The sequence below is a fragment of the Micrasema longulum genome, unplaced genomic scaffold (assembly GCF_059751315.1).
Source record: "Micrasema longulum isolate JH-2025_06_02 unplaced genomic scaffold, ASM5975131v1 h1tg000299l, whole genome shotgun sequence".
In the NCBI taxonomy this organism is placed as follows: domain Eukaryota; kingdom Metazoa; phylum Arthropoda; class Insecta; order Trichoptera; family Brachycentridae; genus Micrasema; species Micrasema longulum.
Window position 1 is genome coordinate 898,715 of NW_028277503.1, and position 20,981 is coordinate 919,695.

Sequence of the window (20,981 nt, forward strand, 5' to 3'; positions counted from 1 at the left end):
TAAGGCTTTTATTATAATTTTTGCTCTCCGGTAAAATCTCCTGTCAATGAGCCCGTTCTTGCTATGTACCCTTCAATTGCATTCACCAAAAATATGATTTAGGATGGCATTATATTTAAATAAAAAATTATCAGTAAACTTCCTCATTTTACAGAAAGCAAACATTTCAACAATAATGAGTTTCATTAAAAATATAATTCAATACATAGGTATTGAATGTTTCTGAAATTAGTTTTACTAGAATATACAAATAAATACTCCGAGGATTGTGAGTAAATATTTCCACAAATAAAATATGATATATATATCAATGAATTGAATGATACACTAAAAAATTGCAACAATGACTCAATGAAAAATGTACCTAATCTGATCCTATGACGCTTTTGCCTTTTGATGTTATTTTTGACAAAAGTACATCCATAAACATTACAAATTAATTGAAATTTTATATTTTTGCCAGCGTCATGTTTACCTTATTTATTATTATAGCTTTGTCTGTATTCAATTTTGGAAGCATAAAAATTTAGATAAAGGAATAATTTACTTTGAATCTGTGGCCGGTTTAAATTTATTATTTAAAGTGTGATATTTGTTTAAGTACTTCTAAGAATATTCTTTATTCCATGTATATACACTAGTTAAGTAAGTTTTCTATTAATATCGTACATATATTAATTTATAAATACCAACGCCCAATAGATAATATGTATAAAATCAGTTGAAAAAATATTATTCAAAATTGTGCGTGGTGTGTATAATATTTATCCCAAATTAAACATAAAGCATCATACATAAATTTACTTAATATTGTTTAATGATCTCTTGGATACCTGATTCCAATAATACTTAAATAAAAACTACATATAGACTAAAAGTTGTTTTATTTAATTAAATATAAGAGATTTGTAAAGGAGTACATACATTCATGGAAAAATAGAAATATATTTTTGAATCATGTCGAAAGCGGTAAGTACATGGATCATAAAATACTGTCACACATAGCAAGAGGAGAATTTGTGATTTTATTTGTAAATTGATTAAGGCAGGTGATTACATAAATATAATAAATTATCTTTGGTTATGGGGAAACTTATTTGACTTCATCCTCTGGAAGAGGAAGTCGAAGAAAGTAGTGCCCCATATTATACGCCATGTGAGGGGCTATGCAATGTATCGGGTGAATTCTATTTAGCTTATTTTTTCTTGATCCCATAATTATAGAATTTCTGCCCAATCCAAACTGCGCAATAGACAACCCACAAAGCACATAATTAGTGTGATATAAATCTCTTTTCCTGCAACAAAAATTAAAAAGAATTAAAGTCACAACTACACATTTTTAAAACTTTATTAACAGATGCATTATAATTACATATTGGAATTTTGTGTGATGAATGCTGATGCAGTTTTAAAATTATATTTTGTCACTTTCAACCCTCACATGAACTGATAATATTCATATTGATTTTTTTTATTTACTGGTGTGTAATACTCATATTACTAAATACATACTTTTTTTTTAATTTGATATTCCATCTCAACAAGAGTTGTGCCCAAAGAGTGGAAAATACATAAATATGATTTTGTTTTCTACACGATTTAAACAAATAGATATTTTTCTATAGAATTAACTTACTTTCCAGGTTTATCCAGAAATCCTCCTTTGTGATGTTCACAACACAACAAAATATATTCTTGAAGAAGAGACTGGTTAAACAGTACAGAATCTATATTTTCCGCTTCACCTGAAAACACACACTTGAAATATTATGAATAATCAGTACCTAGGCATAAGTCATTTCGGAATCAGATTATTTTATTTATTTGATCTTAAAATAGTACAAACATAATTATGAATATCCTAATAATAACTTGTAAGTACCGTTGCAATATATTTTATAGGACTGGACACAGAATCTAAAAAATAAACAATTCTCGCAAAATAATGCTATTCAGATAGTAAAATTTCTTAGGTTTTCATTGACGTTCATACTATGCAGATTGAGTTTTTTTAGGTTATTATGCCTCAAATATAAGCTGTCCTGGACAGTATTCAAATCCCTTCATGAAATATCTCTAAGATATTTTTCGGACCTCTGTTTAAAAAAAATACATGACAAAGAAAATCTACTCTTAGGCCAGCATTTGAAAACTTATTAAATCCGGCGCAGCCCTAACACTAGTTTCGGAAATCATGCTTTAGCCTTAGTCAGCCTGGAAACAATTACCTTCACACTTGGGAACTATCGACAGTCTCAGTCGGTTCAGATCTCTACTGAAATCCTACTTCTCTATTACCCTCAAATTTAAAATCAGATAGTTAAATATTATGTAGTGTTAGCTTAGTTAGAAGTTAGAACTTAAGTTTAAAAATATAACTGTACAGCGTCTTTGAAGTGATTTTTCACAAAAATGGAGCAATATCAATCAACCAAATATTATTATTACTAAAGATCCGATGCTGTTCAAAACACAGACAAAGATAACATAACACACAAAAACTAAATCCATTGTACAGAATAAAGTTATCCTGACATTCAAAAACAAATTACCATTTTCATGAAAAACTGCATGAAGAAGTGGGAAGACGGCGCCTTGCCAAAAGGAATAACATCCGTCAACTAGTTTATTGGTTCTGCCTTGGAAACCACCTTCAAGTTTCATCTGTCGGTTTACGCACCATCTAGTAAGGGAATCCAAGTCGCAGGAATGGAGCCGATTCAGAATAGTCAGAGCAGCTACGGCGCAGAAGGCATATCCCCCGTGGGCTTCCATCCCGTGTGTTCCCGCAAAGCCCCCTTCGTAAGTTTGGCAGCTGATTATCCACTCCGCTGTCTTATCAAACAGAGAGTCTAGCTTGATGTTTGTGAGGAGGGCGACATTCAGCGCGCAATATGCTCCTCTCACATCCACTTCTCCACCCTTGTGCATCGCGAAACAACCGTTCGCAGACCTTACGCTCCATAAAAACTCTCGAAGCTTTTTTCTATTAATTGACTCGTAAGCTTCTTCAGTTCCTATAGAAGCGAGCACGTTGATAGCCGCGTAGGTAGGCGCCAAGTGTGCATACTGCCCCGGCCCACCTCCATACCCTCCATCCTCGTGCTGGCATTTCGCTAAAAATTTGACCACATCCGAAAGCAGCTCGTCATCGGGCATGCTGTCTAGGAGCCATAATGAATTTATGATCCAGAAACAAAGCCATGGCCGGCTTGCATCTAGACAGTCATAATACCCAGCTAGTTCAGTCAAAGACTCCTTCAAGTATGCGATGTGGTCTTTTCTACGTAGAAGGGGTGATTCAGGATCTGTGGACGATTGTATCGTAAAGGTTTCGTGAGATTGTAAAATCAATTTTTCCACATGCACCTGAAATAAAACGAATGTAAACGTGAATGGGTTACGGTCCTGTGGCTAATGTCGCATATTCACGCATCAAAGGTCCGAAGTTCGCACCTTGCTCTACCACAACTTAGTTCCTATTTTCCAAGGAGTTACATATTTACAAATCGTTAAAAACGACCTACAAAGTTGAAATATTTAAGTAAATCATAAAAAATAAGGTTTATCTTTTTTATTATGTGCCTATGTGGCTTACGTGATACTAGCTTATATCAAATTATCTACCTGTTCTTTAAGTGTAGGTGTATCATCTAACTCGGCTGTCTTTTCAATGATAACTTCTTCAAAAAACCTTATCATTCTTAACATTTTTAGAAGTCATTAAAATGTACCTAGATTTTACTGCTTAGACTAGTAGTTGATAAAAAAAAAACTCTATAATGATCATCAGATTTATGTTCACTAATCACCACAAAATAACCCACTGGGCAAATTGACAACTTTTTGACATTTAAACTCCATAGCCATAACATAACACTATAGACTAAACATCTACGTTGACACAAAACTCCATAGACTATTTTTAAACTTTTTATAGTACTTATTTTAGAGAAAAGGGCAACTTATTGAATGGCGAATCAAGATTTTTATATTATAATATTCATTCAATGGTTTATTCAATCAACTAGTTTATGAGTTATTAGTAGTAGTAGAATTATTTACAATGGTAATTTATTAACGATTGAATAGTTAGATAGTAAAAATACGTTGTTAAGATGAAAGCCTAAAAATATAAGTAATGAAATGTTTACAAAAGCGAAAAACATAGTTTTTTTTCATTTATTTACTATCAAGAGAAGTAAACAATTTGGCTACCGTGAGCAAAAAACTAAAGTTCAATTCCTAAAAAGGTAGACACGAAATATAAGAACAGGTCCCTCCTGTAGATAGGTTCCAAAAAAATGCTCAGACTCAGAGTCAGTACAAAAACGGAGTTGGGTTTCAAAAAATCCAAACAATTTTTTTTTATAATTGAAAATATTATTTTTTTTTAATCCTATTTATGTGTCGAAAAGTAAAAAAAATCCTTTTCACTTTGTTAAATCTTGATTTAATGATTTTTTTACTCACCACTGCTTGGTACAACTAAAGGTAAATGGTTTTTCGGTTGAATAATATTATCATATTTTGTGCTTCCCGCCATCTTTAAAAAGTCTGTGTTTTTTTGTTTGCTTTTTTCTAATATGCAACAGGCATTTTTCCAGTTTCATTTTGAATTTTCGGCTTCTTTCAACGGATAGGTCTACATTAAAAAAAAAATATTTTTGCTAGGTTATATTTTCTTGTAATTCATCATTTTATTTCACAATCTTTATCACTGTTCTTCCCTTCGAAATAGGTTGAAACGTTTGAAGCCATTTCCAGAAAATCTACGTTGCCAATTTCATCTTCCATCAATAAAAAAATATTGAACGTCCAGAATTTTAAATCAAAACCGTCGTCCCCGATAGATTTAGCAAGTTCTAATGTGCCAACAATTTATTTTATGATAATATACATACACAATCGTGTTATGAGAAGACGTGTTGTGGGAGGGTTCCCGGAATTTTTTTTATAATGTTAGAGCGAGACCGTGTTGTTGGAGAGGGTTACCTGTATATTGAAAAAGTGTTTTTTTTAAAAAATAATATTGAGACTGATCTTGCCTTATGTAATAATCTTCAAACACTTCGATTGAGCCGAAGAGTTACAAAACTAGCTGTGAAAGTTTTTTCTATATGTGAGAATATTACAAAAAAACATTTAGTTTTAAAATTTAACAACTCTTTGGCATACTTGATTCACAATAAACATACGAGACGGAGTGTGTTTTGCAACTCACCCAAATATTTACCTTGATATTTCAAAAAAGTTTATTGGGATTTTTTTATTATTACAGAATGATTCCGGTATCTATTTTTTTCAAAATTCATCCAGAACCAGTTTTGTAACTCTACGATTCGATTGATTGATCAATGTCCTACGCATCATTAGGATAAGGGTTAGCAGAGATGATGCTTAAAAAAATTTTTAGTTTCCATTAATGTATTTATTTTGCAGAACTCCACCATGGAATCTGAAAAAAAAACAGCATTTTTGCTTGACCAATTTTTCTTCGACGACACTCCATCATCGCCTAAGTTAAATTAGATCACAGATTAAAAGAGGAGAGATTAAAACATATTTTTTCATGTACATTCAGTAAAATTATGGATTTAAAAAAATATATTTAGGTAATTCTGATGCACCTAAATGTTTTTTAAAATACTAAACACACATAATAAAAACACGATTTAACCCTTACGCTGCTACGCAGTTTTTCAAGAATCTAATCAGAAATCTTATTATTAATACATTTTAAAAATATTTTATCGAATACGTTGTTTTCCAAACACACTACTGTTTTAAAAATTAATAGCAATTCCAAGAAAAATCTTTCATTTCATAAATATCTAATTCAAGCCCAGCGGGAGTGAGCAAGATAAGACAATTCGTGCCGCAAATAGACAATTTTCGTACAGCGGTTGTAAACCCTTTCTTAATTGAAAATAAAAACAAACAAAACTGATCTCGTACAGCAATCTCAAGGCGCATTGTTTGAATAGTTATTATTGAAACGAAATAGTAATGATAGTAACCGATTGCGGGGCAAAGTGCTCTGTTATATATTATCAAACCTACCACTTCCATCAATGCATGCTAAACAAAAATTGTGTAAAATAGATCTTGAAATTAGTTGCAACAGAGAGGGAAAACATTTTTGCCAAGGGAATATGGAAGTCTAGGCATTTACAGGACTTATGATCTGTCATTGGCTGGTTTAAATGACCACTTTACACACTACAAAATATTCACTATTTTAGGGGTATGTTTACACATCCACATTCATGACTATTTTTACATTACCTCAACTCTTCCATCTGTTGACTTTTGCAAACTAAAAGAGCTGAAACATTTATTGATGTCGGTGAGTTTCACCTGGATAAATTATTTCACCTAGGTAATGCCTAAAAATACTTTAAATTTTTTATGCAAGTTATTTTAATCAACAATATTTTGAGTATGTCCAAATGTTTGTAGGGAGTTATTTAGATTGAAACTTAAAAGTAACCGGTAAATGTACTAAGAAGTGATATTATTTCTTGGTAGATGTTATAATATAATTTTAATTTAAAAAAATAATGTTTTTGTACAACTGTCTCACAAATTGATATCTCTTCTAAGAAAAATATTCCGTTTCACTAATAGCTAGTTCACGCATAATGGATTGAGCGAGATAGACAACAGTTGCCGAAATTACAAACAGCTTAGGTAAATAACATATTTTTAACATTTAAATATATTTTTAATATTACTTTGTTACTCTAACTAATAATTTTACACTGCAAAGCGTCCTTTTTATTGTGAATAAATTTACAAAATAAATCATTCAAAATGATAACGGATAGTGAAAGTGATAAAGAAATAATAATACCTCACCGAGAAACTCGGAGGCTTAGCAGCTAAACCTATTCCGAAAGTGAATTAGACAATAACGATCATTTTTTAAGTGATAGTGATAATAATTTATAATATGACTTACGAAGAGCACGAAATCGAAAAAGCTTTTTCTAAAGTATTTTTGGATCAATATCGAGCTGATATACCTCATTTACGTTTTGTTTGTAGAATAGAGTTTGTATAGTAATAATTACGTTTTGTCAGTAGAGTAATAATTACTACCTAATGAACAGCTAAAACATTTGAATTTCCCATTGCTGTGGGCACCCATTATAATAAATGAACAAATGATTTTTTTAATATTCAAATGTTCTAATTGACAATCATTAGGTTCCATGGTAAATTATTTTTATGTTTTATGGCTCTTTAATTATTTGTTTATATTCTTAATTATGGGGTTTTCCGGTGATATAGGGACCTCACTAGATAAGAGTTATTATATTAAAAGTAAAGTATTTAATTAGTTATTCATTACGGAAGTACATCAATATTTTCTTAATTATTGGATCGGGTTTAATCGAGGGAAAAACACCGAATGCAATTATTTTCTTTAAATATCATATAAGTTTTTTTTCATTTGACTGTTTTTGCAATGTAAAAAAGTTCACTGTTTCAGGTCCCGACTAGCTAGAAGTTTCCTGTGTTTAGTCGTTTCTCTTTTCTTAAAAGCACTGCGAATTTAAACATCATAAGTAAATTTATAATGAGGATGTTTAGTGGTTTAAAAAAAAATTGTTATTAGACAAAGCTTTTTTAATTTTTATGTATCGTATTATCAGCACTACGATCTTTTAAATATTTGTATTTCTGACATTAACCCGCGTGTGACGTCGCAAGTTCTCTTCCGCTTCTTCTCGGTTAGTTCTGTTAATTGGTCCATTGACGATTAGCAAACCGGAAATCTTCCACAATCCTCTTATCATTGGTTGATTCATATGAACAAGTGACGTCATTCAAAGTAGTTCGTTTTTATTTAAATATTTTTTATTCATTTCAAGAAACTTTGCTGTACAATTTAATGCTCAAATTTTAACCGCGCTTAAGAAAACATTTTTTGTGTTAAATTTTCCGTAGGGCTGAAATAGGTACGAAACTAAATGATAACCCGTCGAATAAGTAATTTGTATGTTTTGAAAATGTTTTATACCACTGACGGTTAAGTGCAACAAGCAGTTCCCGAATTCATTTACCCTTTTGGGGATTATGACGTCAGCATCAGTCTAGTTGGAACTTTATGATAGGGATTAACAACAACGATATATTGTTGTTTAGCAGTATAAGGGTTAATCTCTCTTCTCTAAAGTGGTCTAATTTGAGTTACACGGTGATGGATTGTCATCGACGATATATATATTTTTTTTATCCATCCTACCCCTCTTTAGTTTTAAAGGTAAAGGTGTAATTTTTTTTTATTTATTTTTTTATTTATTTACAATTTTAAAAAACCCGTTAGGGTTACATTAGAAATTTAATATTGTCTAGTCATTTTATGTCTCGTCTAGTCTAGTTAGTTCAGTCATCATGTGCTTTTTCAGATTGATTTTAAATTTGTCTCCATTAAAAGTTTTCAAGTAGTAAGGTAGGTCGTTGTAGTGTTTAAGTCCATTATGTAGTATTTTTGACTGTCCTGTGTTTGTCTTTGCTTTTTCAATATGATAGTGTTTTTGTTGTCTGGTGTTATATTTGTGTATGTCAGCATTTTTGACTAATATTATGTCGTCGTCTTGTATATTTCCCAGTGTTATTTTGTGCACAATTTTTAAGGTCTCAGTTTTAGTCAAGTAGTTTATGTCAAACTGGTGTGTTTTTTTGTACAGTTCAGTCGTAGAGGTCAGGTAGGGTAGGTTGTATGTTAGTTTAAGCATTTTATTTTGTTGTCTTATAAATAAACAATAATAAATTGGAGTACCAATGCAGTGTCCTATGCACCACTGGGTGTGGAAATGAGAAATGACGATTATATTAATTTAATCGATTTATTTATTTATTTATATTTTGAACCACCCTCTCAATTGTATTGTTAGTTTAAGAATTTTATTTTGTTGTCTTTGTATTCTTGTTATGTCTGTCTTGTTACCAGTTCCCCAGAAGGCGATCATGTAACTCAATTTACTTTTGACATAGGCTTCGTACATCATAATTTTTTCTTTTCTTGATATAAAATCTTTAATTTTGTAGAAGAGGCTATGTAGTGATGCCATTACTTTAGTGAGTCCGTCTATGTGTTTTGTCCATTTTAATTGTCTGTCCATTGTGAGTCCTAGGTAAGTCACATGTTCTAGTTTTTTAAGAGTTTCGTTGTTTATTTTTATGTTCATGTTATGGTTCTTCTTTTGTGTTTCGAAATGTATTATATTGCATTTCTTGGCATTTAGTGTTAAGAAGTTTTTGTTTGTCCATTCTAATAGTTTTTGCACGTCATTGTTGATGATTCTAGTCGTTTCAATGTCATTTTTGTTTTCATATAAAATTCCTAAGTAATTAAATATATGCACAGTATTGTTTTAGTTTATTTAATGTACAATAAATTAATAAGAATACAAATTAGCACAAAATATTCTAATATATTATGAAGGTAAATAAATAATACAACAAAATTGAATTCAATAAGAGCGTTCAGAATGGCTGCTATTCTGAACGCTCTTATGGCCGTAGAAAACACATTTATAACGTAAATTTAGAACATAAACACGCACTGTAAAATTGCTTTCTACGGCCGCAGATTTTTTTTCTTAATTTACTTCAGATTATCAGTTTAATGAATTTGCATACAGTTACGTAGTATGAAGTATAAAATATAACAAAAGTAAGCAAATACCCAATTTTTTTCATTTTGCATTATTTAAAACATCTTCGCATCCTCAATACCTTAAATAGGGACTTATTTATATTATAATGTTCGCAGAAAAAAATCTTAGGCCCAAATTTTGTTTGAGATAACAGAACAAAATGTACTATAAATAAAAAAAATTTGGTTCTCCCGAAATATTGTGAATTGTCCTTTATGTCAATTGAAATTTCCCGTGACTTACTCATTGTGATGTCTTATAAAGCAATAAAATTATTATACTAATTTAACTAAGTATGTAAACTAGTCACTAGGTTTTCTGTCAAACCTAAGCTTTTATAAAAAAACAGGCCTTACACAATTAAAAATGATTGCAAAAACAGCAAAAAATTGCTAGTTTTCGTTCACACTCATAACCTAGTATTGCAAATTCCAAGACATCTATTTTTACTTAAGTACACCACAATATTGTGTACGGATGAAGAAAAAATATAATGACGTATCATTAATTTTATCAAACTCGTTATAGAGTAAAATATGACAAAGAAAATCTGAATCGCATAATTATTGTCAGTCAGCGGAGTCAGCGTCCATTATTGCTTATAATTTTTGTTTTATTTTATTTTTCTATTTAGGATTTTTCCTCTATTATAATTAAGTACCAAAAACTTTATTTTTTTAGATTGGCAGTATTGCTTGCTGACACTGCTGACCAACTATGCTAATATGGAAATTGCTAAAATACAGAAATTAAAGGTGGTTTGAAAAAACTTGTTTCCCTACTTAATAACACAGTTATTCTAAATTAGCAAAATAATATTTAGGCCTTTTTATGTATTCCTTTAAATTACAGTATTATTTGAAAGCTTTTATATTAGAATTAAAATTAATTGGTTTTAATACCTTCGTAAATTTACAACTACAAGTTACTAAATTAGGTACTTGGGTGTCTTCTTAGATGTAAAAATGCAATAAAGAAAAACTCTTGCTCCTGCTTCAAAATAAAACAATAATACAGAGAAATAATTACTTAAAATAAAAATATTACAAATTGACACGATTATAAAAATATTTGTGTTTAACAGTTTAATGGTATTGATTTAGAATCTGTATTAGAAAAATAATGTTACAGTTATTAATAATATTGAAACTTACATATATTACAACTCACAATGGTGAATCAATAAATTATTAAACACATATTTTGTATTACATTATTTTACATAAATCCTTCATGGATTACAAACAGCTCGCTCTTACTAGGTCTTCAAAGAACTGGGCTACTAGGAGGCAAGTGCTTTAATGTCTAAATCTAGATCTCGTTCTTTGGTCTTGGGTCCCAATTAAACGAGAACCAAACTATTAAATTATTAATTATAATAAATATAAAATAATAAATTAAATGGGAGGCAAACGCTCTTGCATCCTTAGATCTAACCAGTGCTCTCCCGAGAATGTGGATAATTTTATGGCTTAAAGCACCAGTAATTTATGAACCCAGAAATTCACTACAGTAAGTAAAGATAAACTTCAACAGATGGCAAAATTAAGAGACGAGTCCAAAATCATCACCTTAAAAGAAGTTTATTGAATGCCCCTTTTCTTTGTTAGATTTCTATAAATTATAATAAATTAAATCAATAATTTTAATTAAATAGTAATAGTACGAGAACTCCAGCTTGAGAAAAAAAAAATACTTGAAAGGTATTTAACTATGTTTATCTAATTTATTTTAAAAAAATCATTATACTAAGCTAGCAAGTCTATAACACAACTTCTCAAATAAGTTATGAGTAATACTCATGCCTATGTATTCAACTAAATGCTTCATAGTTAATCTTAGTCAAATGTAGTACAACTTAGGTTACATAAATTTTGATTAACAATTTATTTATTTATTTGTTCTTTTGCAATTTATGTATTACTTTTTTTACATTAATGATAATGTTCCTTCACTGGGGTGTCCCGTGCCCAGGGAGACATTTTATATAATTTTGAAACATGCCTTATTAAACATAATTAAATCATAATATCAAATACATAAAAAACATAATAAAAACACATAAAACTCACAAATAAAAACACTATGAAAAAAAAACATATTTCTACCTATTTTAGAGTGAAAAATTCTCATATAGACGCCTAAAAAGTATAATGTCAATTAAGATAAGTCAAATGCAGTACTAGTGTTGTCATAAATTTGTTTTCAAATTAATAATAGTGACATACTTGAATACTCAATGTAATTTATATTCATTAAATCTTTGGCAAGTTTGAAAGATTTTTAGAGAAAATTAAGTGTTTTTTCATTCAAAATCAATTGGATTTTTTCATTTGAACAAAAAAAAAAAAAACAATAATTATTGAGAGAAAAGTTAGGAAAATATTTGCAACCAAAGTGTATAGTCAAATTCTAAGAACTTAAAATAACTATAATTATGTAACATTACGGTGGGACATGTTAGTGTACATTTTAGAGAAAACAAACATAAAAATGTAATGGTTTGTACAATAGATATGTAACATTGACATATTAATACATAGATGCGCCGTATAGAGAAAAATATTTTTAAAAGTAGGGACACGAAAATGTAACCATGGTTACTAAGTTTGCCTATTTATATTAGGGCTGCATTCAACGATCCTGCACATGCTACCAAAAATTGCAGGATACTAATTTTTTATATTAAAAAGTTTGTATTTTAATGTTAAAAATCAACATTTGTTTTTGGTAGATTCCTATCAGATACTCCCCTTAATATTCTTATAATTTCAACCCATTTATTTCTTTTCACTGGTATTTGGGGAAAGCAAAAATAATATTAAGTCACAAGAATTATATTTTAAAAATGTATTTCTCTCAGTGCATCCTTGTAAGTAAGAAGAGCTTCGCTGTTGCGCCGCTAGTCGTAGTTTGACATTTATAAAAAATAACATTGATATTTGAATATTTTTAAAAAAAAGTTTTATTAATCACTCGTGAACAAATATTTATCATTGAAAAGTTACACAATCCTTTTTACAATGTTTATCTGAAAGGTTTTTACATGGTTTAGTGACACAGGCAGGGATTTTGGTTTCGATTCTAAATGTCTGTCTAAATGGCTGGCAGTCAAAGAATGATTTAGTACGCATAGGACATGACTGAGCTTTTGAGCACGAGTTAAGTGTCATTATTTTTTAGGGCTCAGAGCATGTCTATCATGCGTAGTCCGTCACATGGAACCATTGCTTTCCCTAAATTTAGTCAAATAATACATTATGTTTAGTAATTTAATTATCTGTCATAATACCTAACATTTAAATTACTATAAACAAATAATATAATAATAATCCTGATAAATTGCGGAGGAGTTTTACTATCACCATATAAAAATAAATCTTTAAAAAGCTACGCACTTCCCACACACATACATCCGTCGGTGCTGTCATGCGCGTACCGACCGGCGCATACTAGCTACTGGCTGATCTCGCATCAATCACAAGCAAAGAACGAAGGAACCAAATAGAAATTTCACTTCCAGCACCATACTAAACATGCAGTCCGCGCGCAGGCGTAAACTAAAATTCTTACAAGGTTGTGGAAGCAATCAACACAGTCCAATACATTATTTTTAAAACATTTTTCATTTAGTTTTGATGCGATACGGCCGCGACGTCGCGCCATGCCGTGCAGAATATTATAATAATTATTTGTGATGCAGTGGGAATACAAAATGAAATGAAGAATTTAATTCACACATTAATAGTGTTTATTTGCAATAAGAAAAAAGTTTATAATCTATTATTCAAAAAAAAATTCGCATTCAAATAATGATCAATTCTTATTCATTAAAAAGTTTGACAAAATAATATCTTTTTGGTTTCACTGCATTTTAAATTAATAAAATATAATATAACACCACAAAATACTTAACAGTTATTTATAGTAGGTAGTATCTAGTATGTTGGTAGATTTGTTATTACAATTTATTACTAGACATATAAAATTATTATTATTTCTGATTATATGTATATAGTATTTAGTTTGCCTTTAATTTATTAAAGGCAGTGTATATTATTATGTACCAATTACATATATATTAATTGCTTCCCTAATCAAAAACTCCACCACATGCCCCTGATGTCTACGTGTATTAATATGTCAATGGTATGTAGATACAATTATTATTTATTATAAGAAAACGGTTGAAGTCAGGGTGACTACTGACAATTCAAAATGAAATTCTAATTGAATAATAATATAATTTGATCACATAAATAATTCAGATAGATTTTTAAAGATTAACTTTTTTATATAAAACATGAACATTGTGCAATCTATGTACATTGATTATAATATGAACATAAATTTAAGGTTTTCAGAGCATTAATATTTTTATGACTGAAGAATCCTTACAGCAATAGTTTAATAAAAACTAAATTGATCAACGTCCTAATATAAAATCACTTTGGTCATTAACAAGAAAATGATGTACAAAAGTAGCTTTTTTCCTATCACTGGCCGACCTTGCTTTACTATGGGACTGGGCATTAGGAGGATCTCTCAGGAATATAGCACCAAAGAGGGTGGCTAAGGTTTTAGAATCCACCCCATTATCTGCACTGTGGTTCAACACTTCTTGGAGGAAGGAACACAAATAGAGGAAAACATTTTTCCGTTGTTCCGGAAGCTGCATCACAATCTGCTTACACTGAAGATAGTTGGTCGAGGCGCTGAGGCACACCGAGTGGTGGTTGTAAGGGATGATGGGTTCCGCCGTACTTTCCAGCAACATCAGGAGGGCTTCTGCTACGGAGTGAACACTCCCAGGAAGAGGTGAAGTTGAGCCGTTATCCAGCCAGTCTCTGATGAGTAAGAATTCAGCGTGTAGTCCGGGTTGCTCAAACAAATTTGGTTGTTTTAATCCATGTCTATAAACATGGTCTACGAGGAACCAAATCTCTTTAGGAATGGAATACCAGTCATTGTTGCAGTAAACACTTTTATGTCGATTTATTTCTAATTCCATCAGCTTTCCGACGGGGATTTCTCTTATGGGGACTTTAATGTGCACGAGAGCTTCTATGGAACTTCCAAAGCAACTTCTTTCGTACGTACCAGTAACTGTAATAAAAATATCTTTTCCGCCATCTAAATGGAGCACGAGTATGTCATACAATTTATCCTCTCCAGAATTCATCTTGTAAGCTGACTTTTTGTTGACGAAAACCTCCAGTTTGACATCACATTTTTCACCGGGACGTATGCATTTCATGTAAGGTTCGATATTCAACCAATCTTTACAATAAGTGGATTCTTCTAATTTTTTTATGAACTCGAACTGAACGGGAACTTGTCCCGTGTTGGCTATACACACTTCTCTCGACTGCGGCTCCAGATATTTAACTGTATTAAATACTATCTCGGTAGGATCAACAGTCACATGCGGTAAAAATTCATTTTCTAATTTATCTAATTTTTTTATAACCTCTTCGTGTACTTTCCTATATTTATTAATATTAACAACTCGTACTTCGGAATTGAAGAGGGCACTTACGGGTTTGTGATCGCTAATATTCAGTTTGGGATGACTTCTGTAGCACAACTGCTCGATATTATCTCCTTTCCAGAATATTCTATCGCACCACGCAGGAGCTCGCGTCTTTTCACTAGAGTCCCAGTTATCAGTACCCGGATCATATTTGTATGTTGGTATGAAAGTAATAGGACCTTCTTTATAACCGCTGAAAACAGTTTGCGCATCATATTGTTTCTTTAACTGATCAGCTTGAAGAACTGCTAGGATGTTGTTGTTATCGAGTAATTTCTTGACAGTGTTATGATCCATTTCGGTAATTCTATAATTCAAGTCACCGAGCCAGAATATTTGTTCGTGATCTTTGATTCCTTTAGGCGGTATAAAATGTGTAAATTGTGTTCGGTTGCATATATCGTGGTAGTCTTGATTTCTTCTTTCGAATTCTTCAACATGCGCTGCCAGGTGGGAATTCACGAAGCAGAATGAGGTGTTGTGGAGCTCAAATCTGATAGACACTCCGCCTTTGTTTCCCATTTTACCCATGATCCCGGTTCCGACCGTATCCGATGCAACATTTTTAACGAATTCCCGATGCTTATCCTGGACGAACACAATAAGCATCATTCCAACGAGTCGAACTAGATCCACCTTATAGTACTTGGCGCGCTTGTCGAGTCCTCCCATTACGGCATCCGACCATTCTGCCTCTCGCGGAGTGAAGTCAAATAAAAAGGCTTCTTTGGATAAGTCCAGCTCCTGGAAGCCGACTGCGTACATATCCGGAGGTTCGGTCTCCACGCCGAGCCAGCCGTGCAGCGGAACGGTAGGCGGCTGCCCGTTGACATTCCAAGTGCCGACGTATATCTGGAAAGTTTGACAGTTGGTGTAGTCGTACTCCTTGAGCTGCATCTGGTACTTGATGATGCTCTCGCGTGCGGCGATCGGGGTGGTGCCTTGTGCGATCCCCTGCCGCGGCACTACAATATCAGGGCTGTCCATTTCCGCATTCTCCTTACTCGACCCGGTGTATTTCTGTAGCCAGGAATGGGGCTGAGCATTTCGCAAAATATCGACATGTTCAATTCCAAGAAAAAGTTGATCAACAAAGTCACTTGTGGTCTTCCCAGACTTCAGTTCGAATAAAAACTTGGATTTATGTGAGTTGATATTTAAATAAACAACAGTTTCAGAGTTTCGTTTTCCGTCGTCGATTTCGCATTTGAATTCTTTGTCTATCGGAAGAACACGCTCTATCGAAAGGTCGGAAAAAAACTTGGGTGGATAACTGGATGAGAAAATGACGAACAAAGCTTTCTCGTCGCCACATTCTACCAGCACCAGAATTCTCTCGCTTCGTGCACTCTCTGGGCACAAAAATATCGCATCCCCGACTAGACTTACCACATTCTCTCCAATAGAAAACTTAGCTTGCACTGTAGCAAGCAGGCTGTCACTAGAACTCATATTCGCGTTGCACAACGTCGCATTGATAATAAGTAAAAAGATTATCAATCTTGTTTTAAATTTATTTAATGCAGTTTTGTTGTAATCCACTAGATATGATAGGATGATCTGGAAAAAATAAATATGCTATTAAACATAAAAATATTAGGAACGTGTTTGTACTACAAGATTTACAAGAGTTTAAAAAATTCAAAGAATCCTTTTATTTTCTATACAAATACCATGAAGAAATAACAAATGGAATTGAAGTTTACATAAGTCAGACGTTTTCGTTATATAGACCGACATAATATACATTAAAATACCTGTCAATATCATATTACTTCAGAAAAGGCGGAGATTTAACAATTTAATTTGATTAGGTATTCCAGGTAAAACTGACAGAAAAGTAATTTCCGATTTGACGTTTAGAATATTCCATAGAATATTTAATTTCCTAGATGCGTTACTATAAACGGTAATTCAAAATAATAAAGTACAATAAGTACTATTTCACAAATTTTTCTGTTAAGGGGAACCCGGGGTAAAACGGAATACCGGGGTAGAACGGGAAAGGGGCAGGAAATTCGCTACGTACGATAGAGATGGATGAACTTCGCGCGCAATAGTCAGTTCACTGCGCTACGCTATATGGAACGAAAAAAAAAAGCTCGAAAGTTCTAATATTTGCTCTGTTACACCAAGGTTTATTTAAAAATTTACAAAACATGTTAATTTCAACCTACTTTTAACTGACTAAAAGTCTAGTGATAACTCAAGGCCAACACTTATATCAGCCATAACTCCCGTGTTTTAAATAACGCTACTGTCGGAGCACAATGAGTGGGGCACAATGGGGTGGTACCCCGTTCCGCCCCTGAGAATATTTGAAAGGTATCCTTTTTCTAACCAATATTATAAATGCGAAAGTGAGTTTCTTTGTTTGTCGGTTACGCTTTTATACCTCTTACGTAACTTTTTCAACTGCAGATGATGCGAACAAATATAAGAAAAACCAGCTGGCACTCTGGATTAGGCTGATGATACAGTCATTAGTTGAGAAATAGGATACCTGGTGGCGTCTAATCGGTACGAAGTGCCATCATCAACACTTAAAAGGTATGTTTGGAAAAGACGGGAAAATCCAGAAGCTCTTGTTAATAAAAAGTCAAGAAAGCTCCGCAACCGTTTTTAAAGCCATGCAAGAGTTGGAGCTTGTAAACTACCTGAAAGATATGCAAAAACAACTCTTCGGAATGACTATGAACGAATTTCCTCAACTGGTTTACCAGCTAGCAGAAAATAAAAATTACAGACATAATTTCAACGGAACTTCGGAAATAGCGGAGAAGACTGGATTAAAGGCTTTTTGAAGCGTCACCCTGATTTAAGTCTGACAAAACGAGAAGCAACATCTGGAGCACGGGCTATGGGTTTTAACAAAGTAGTATTGATTATTTTAAATCTGCTTACTGAGATTCTGGAAAAACACAAAATAAACGCTACTAGCAATCCTTACCACCTCAACTTATAAGAATAATTTAGAAGAATGTATTAAAAAGGGGAAAAATATCAAGAATGCGGAAGAAGAAAGAATAAGATAAAAACTAGTAATAAAACGGAAAAAACCAAATGAATAAAAATAAAGTCAAAAGTAAAAAATAATCCTAACCGGATCAGATGAAAGTTCAGTTAATGAAGGCCGGTGTTCTTGAAGCGTTTGCAAACATTGGGCACACATGCCGTGTGCGGATTTATTCTCTAATGTGCCAATAATTACTAAATTACTAGCACAGATTACATATGAGAAATGCACAATGTCGTTATTTAGTTTATTTTTTTATGTATCTACAATAAAACATGCAAAAAATATAATTATATCGTATTGTACAATAGGTACGAGTACCCCTTTGTGTCCCGGGTTCATTTCCCATTGTGCTCCGGGGGGTGGGGCAGAATGGGAAATTTCCACTTTTTTAGACACTATTTTTTTAATAGTAATTATGTATTTAGGTAAGTAAAACACTTGTTTTTTGGTAGATAAATAAGTAAACAAACGTACAAATTGACAAATAATGATGTTATTCATTTCATAATCTCACAAATTGTAATCAAAGCTTAGCTACCTCGTTCTGCCCCGGGTTCCCCTACTGTCAAAAAAATGACATCATTTTCCTTTTCATATGCATTGGTACTCCGATTGCAACGTAACTGGATATTTTGTTTTTATAAAAAGTAAGGTGATTAATCAAAAAGTTAAAGGGGACACAAAAAAAAATATTTTAAGTTAATGCATTTATCGTATTGACCTCATGCCCGTCATATGAAAAAATGCCGTAACTACATAAAAGTCAATTCTAAGGAAATAAACGTTTTGCCAAAAGCAAAAATTAGAGTTTGTTGTAATTTTATGGACAAAGATACTGATTTTGTACCATTTACCTCTATATGTTTTTTTAAAAAAACATACTTTATTTTTAAAAGTAATATTTTTGGGAAACGCGTCCGGCGATTTTTTGTTGTGGGTTTTCCCTTTCGTTTTTCTTTAAAAAATATAGAATTAGTTTAATTGCAGAATACGTGCAGTAAAATGTGCCTTTTTACATAAATAATAAATAAAAAAATGTTCAGGCTTTGTTACATATTGTTGCTGACGTAACGCGGCATATGCCAACTTGGCGGCCCTTCCTGGGGCCCTTCAATTTATTTAATCAGAAACTTCAGTATGTGTATGCGAGGTACTACCTCCCCAATAAAGACTAACATTTGTCGCTTTCAGGGGTGGTCATCGCCATACTGAAGAGCATATAGAATAGGATTTAATAAAATATTACTGACTGCCAATAAAATTATTTACTGTGTATTAGAGAAAATTATTCATTATTCTGTTTGAATATTGATCGCCGCGCGGTCGGTGTGGAACTGCGGCCGGGTAGCGGGAGGGGGCGTCCTTATACGTGGCGCGAGAGAGACCGATAGAGCGGGCGAATGTGCTCGCTATCTTTCTCGCCGCGTGATTGGTCAACCTAGTACCGTCCGCTATTGGCCTGGCATCGCCGCCGCATGGCAAAATGTATTGTATATATAGCCCCGCCGGGCAAATAATAAATCAGTCAAATCGTCACGCTACTAAGGGCTTTTACTCTCCACCTCGTCTCCCTGCCTCGCTTCAAACCGGACCTCACCGTCACCTGGAATATTAGACCGCCGCTACCCCTGGACTTGGAACTCGGATACTCTTTGGATTGGATTTTGGACCCCGGATAATTTGAACCCTTGGCTACTTCCCCAGAACACACCCCGCCGTTTCCGCTGAAGGAGAGATACCGGCCTTACAATCCGGTTGCCTGCTTCAGGATTGCGGCTGCCAGTGCTACTCACTAGCGACCCCGCAAGGGATCTCTAGGCAGCGATACCTCCCCCGGAGCTTATCGTTCGTCGGCCGAGGCCCGCCTACGCCCGGCCACTCTGCATTGACATCAGTACCTATAGTATACAGTTCTTGTGACTGGCGCGATTGCTACGGAAGCCTGTGATCTGCCGCGTCTGTTACACATATGATATTAAATCAAAATGAATTTTTCTCAAGCCTGGGTGTTCTGTGATGTAATTCACCACTGTAATTGGGCCTACTGGCCTGTAGTGGTGCAAAAATAAATGAAAAATGAAAATGAAAAAATTTAATTGTTCGTTTTTTTGCTGATTCCAGTTCTAATGTTAGTTACGGACTTTCAACGTAAGACGGGAGAATAAGTATACATACAATATATATTATAGTTTTACCACAAAATTGACCGAGATATTGCATGCATTTCGACTGTCCTTACATCCTTAGTCATAGTTCTGACTACACGTGTTTTGTAAATGCGTTTATGCACCTTTACTATTTGACTAGCACCCATCTAAATTGAATGATTTTGTGTAGACACAAAAGTTACAAACTTAGGATTTGGAATAATAAGAACCGTTTACACAATGACAATACAATGGATAGGACACTATTGTCTTGTCCCAGCTCCGTGAATAGCCTCGACTGCGCAGGACAGGACGCTGGGTAATACAGAAATTCAGCCGTTGTTCACCCGTGAGCGCTGCCAAAACGAATACGCGGTGACGTTTGTCACGAGCGAGTTCACGAAAAACATTTTTTTTGCACCACAACAGGCCAGGAGGCCCAATTAAAGTGGTGAATTACATTACAGAAACCCAGGCTTGAGAAAAATCACATTTTAATTTTTTGTGTTCTCGCCGGGAATCGAACCCGGAACCTTCCATATTCCATATCCAATTTTATACCAAGATGCATTGTAATTGCATTGGGGAGCTTGCACAAAAACCGCCCT

At 33.1% G+C, this 20,981-nt stretch overlaps 2 protein-coding genes and 1 long non-coding RNA gene across 3 annotated transcripts; 1 reads left to right on the top strand and 2 right to left on the bottom strand.

The window, feature by feature from the left end:
• Positions 1-868: 868 nt before the first annotated feature.
• Fntb (Farnesyl transferase beta subunit) lies at positions 869-3,891 on the bottom strand. The gene is made up of 4 exons (XM_088224617.1): positions 3,631-3,891; positions 2,556-3,372; positions 1,640-1,748; positions 869-1,298 (listed from the first exon to the last, which is right to left on the bottom strand). The coding sequence occupies exons 1-4, from the start codon at positions 3,712-3,714 to the stop codon at positions 1,094-1,096; spliced, it is 1,215 nt and encodes a 404-aa protein (XP_088080743.1). The 5' UTR covers positions 3,715-3,891; the 3' UTR covers positions 869-1,093.
• Positions 3,892-4,351: 460 nt separating this feature from the next.
• LOC148282759 (uncharacterized) lies at positions 4,352-10,847 on the top strand. The gene is made up of 2 exons (XR_015822023.1): positions 4,352-4,497; positions 10,356-10,847. It is a non-coding gene; the product is annotated as an uncharacterized LOC148282759 (long non-coding RNA).
• A 2,460-nt stretch (positions 10,848-13,307) lies between these two features.
• Ocrl (Oculocerebrorenal syndrome of Lowe) lies at positions 13,308-17,078 on the bottom strand. The gene is made up of 2 exons (XM_088224622.1): positions 16,965-17,078; positions 13,308-16,767 (listed from the first exon to the last, which is right to left on the bottom strand). The coding sequence occupies exon 2, from the start codon at positions 16,657-16,659 to the stop codon at positions 14,101-14,103; it is 2,559 nt and encodes an 852-aa protein (XP_088080748.1). The 5' UTR covers positions 16,660-16,767; positions 16,965-17,078; the 3' UTR covers positions 13,308-14,100.
• Between the last annotated feature and the right edge of the window lie 3,903 nt (positions 17,079-20,981).

Coding starts and splice junctions, on each gene's coding strand:
- Fntb (XM_088224617.1), bottom strand. CDS start 3,714: ATGTTAAGAATGATAAGGTTTTTTGAAGAAGTTATCATTGAAAAGACA. Junction 3,373..3,630: donor CACCTACACTTAAAGAACAG/GTAGATAATTTG, acceptor GTTTTATTTCAG/GTGCATGTGGAAAAATTGAT. Junction 1,299..1,639: donor TTTCTGGATAAACCTGGAAA/GTAAGTTAATTC, acceptor TTTTTGTTGCAG/GAAAAGAGATTTATATCACA.
- Ocrl (XM_088224622.1), bottom strand. CDS start 16,659: ATGAGTTCTAGTGACAGCCTGCTTGCTACAGTGCAAGCTAAGTTTTCT.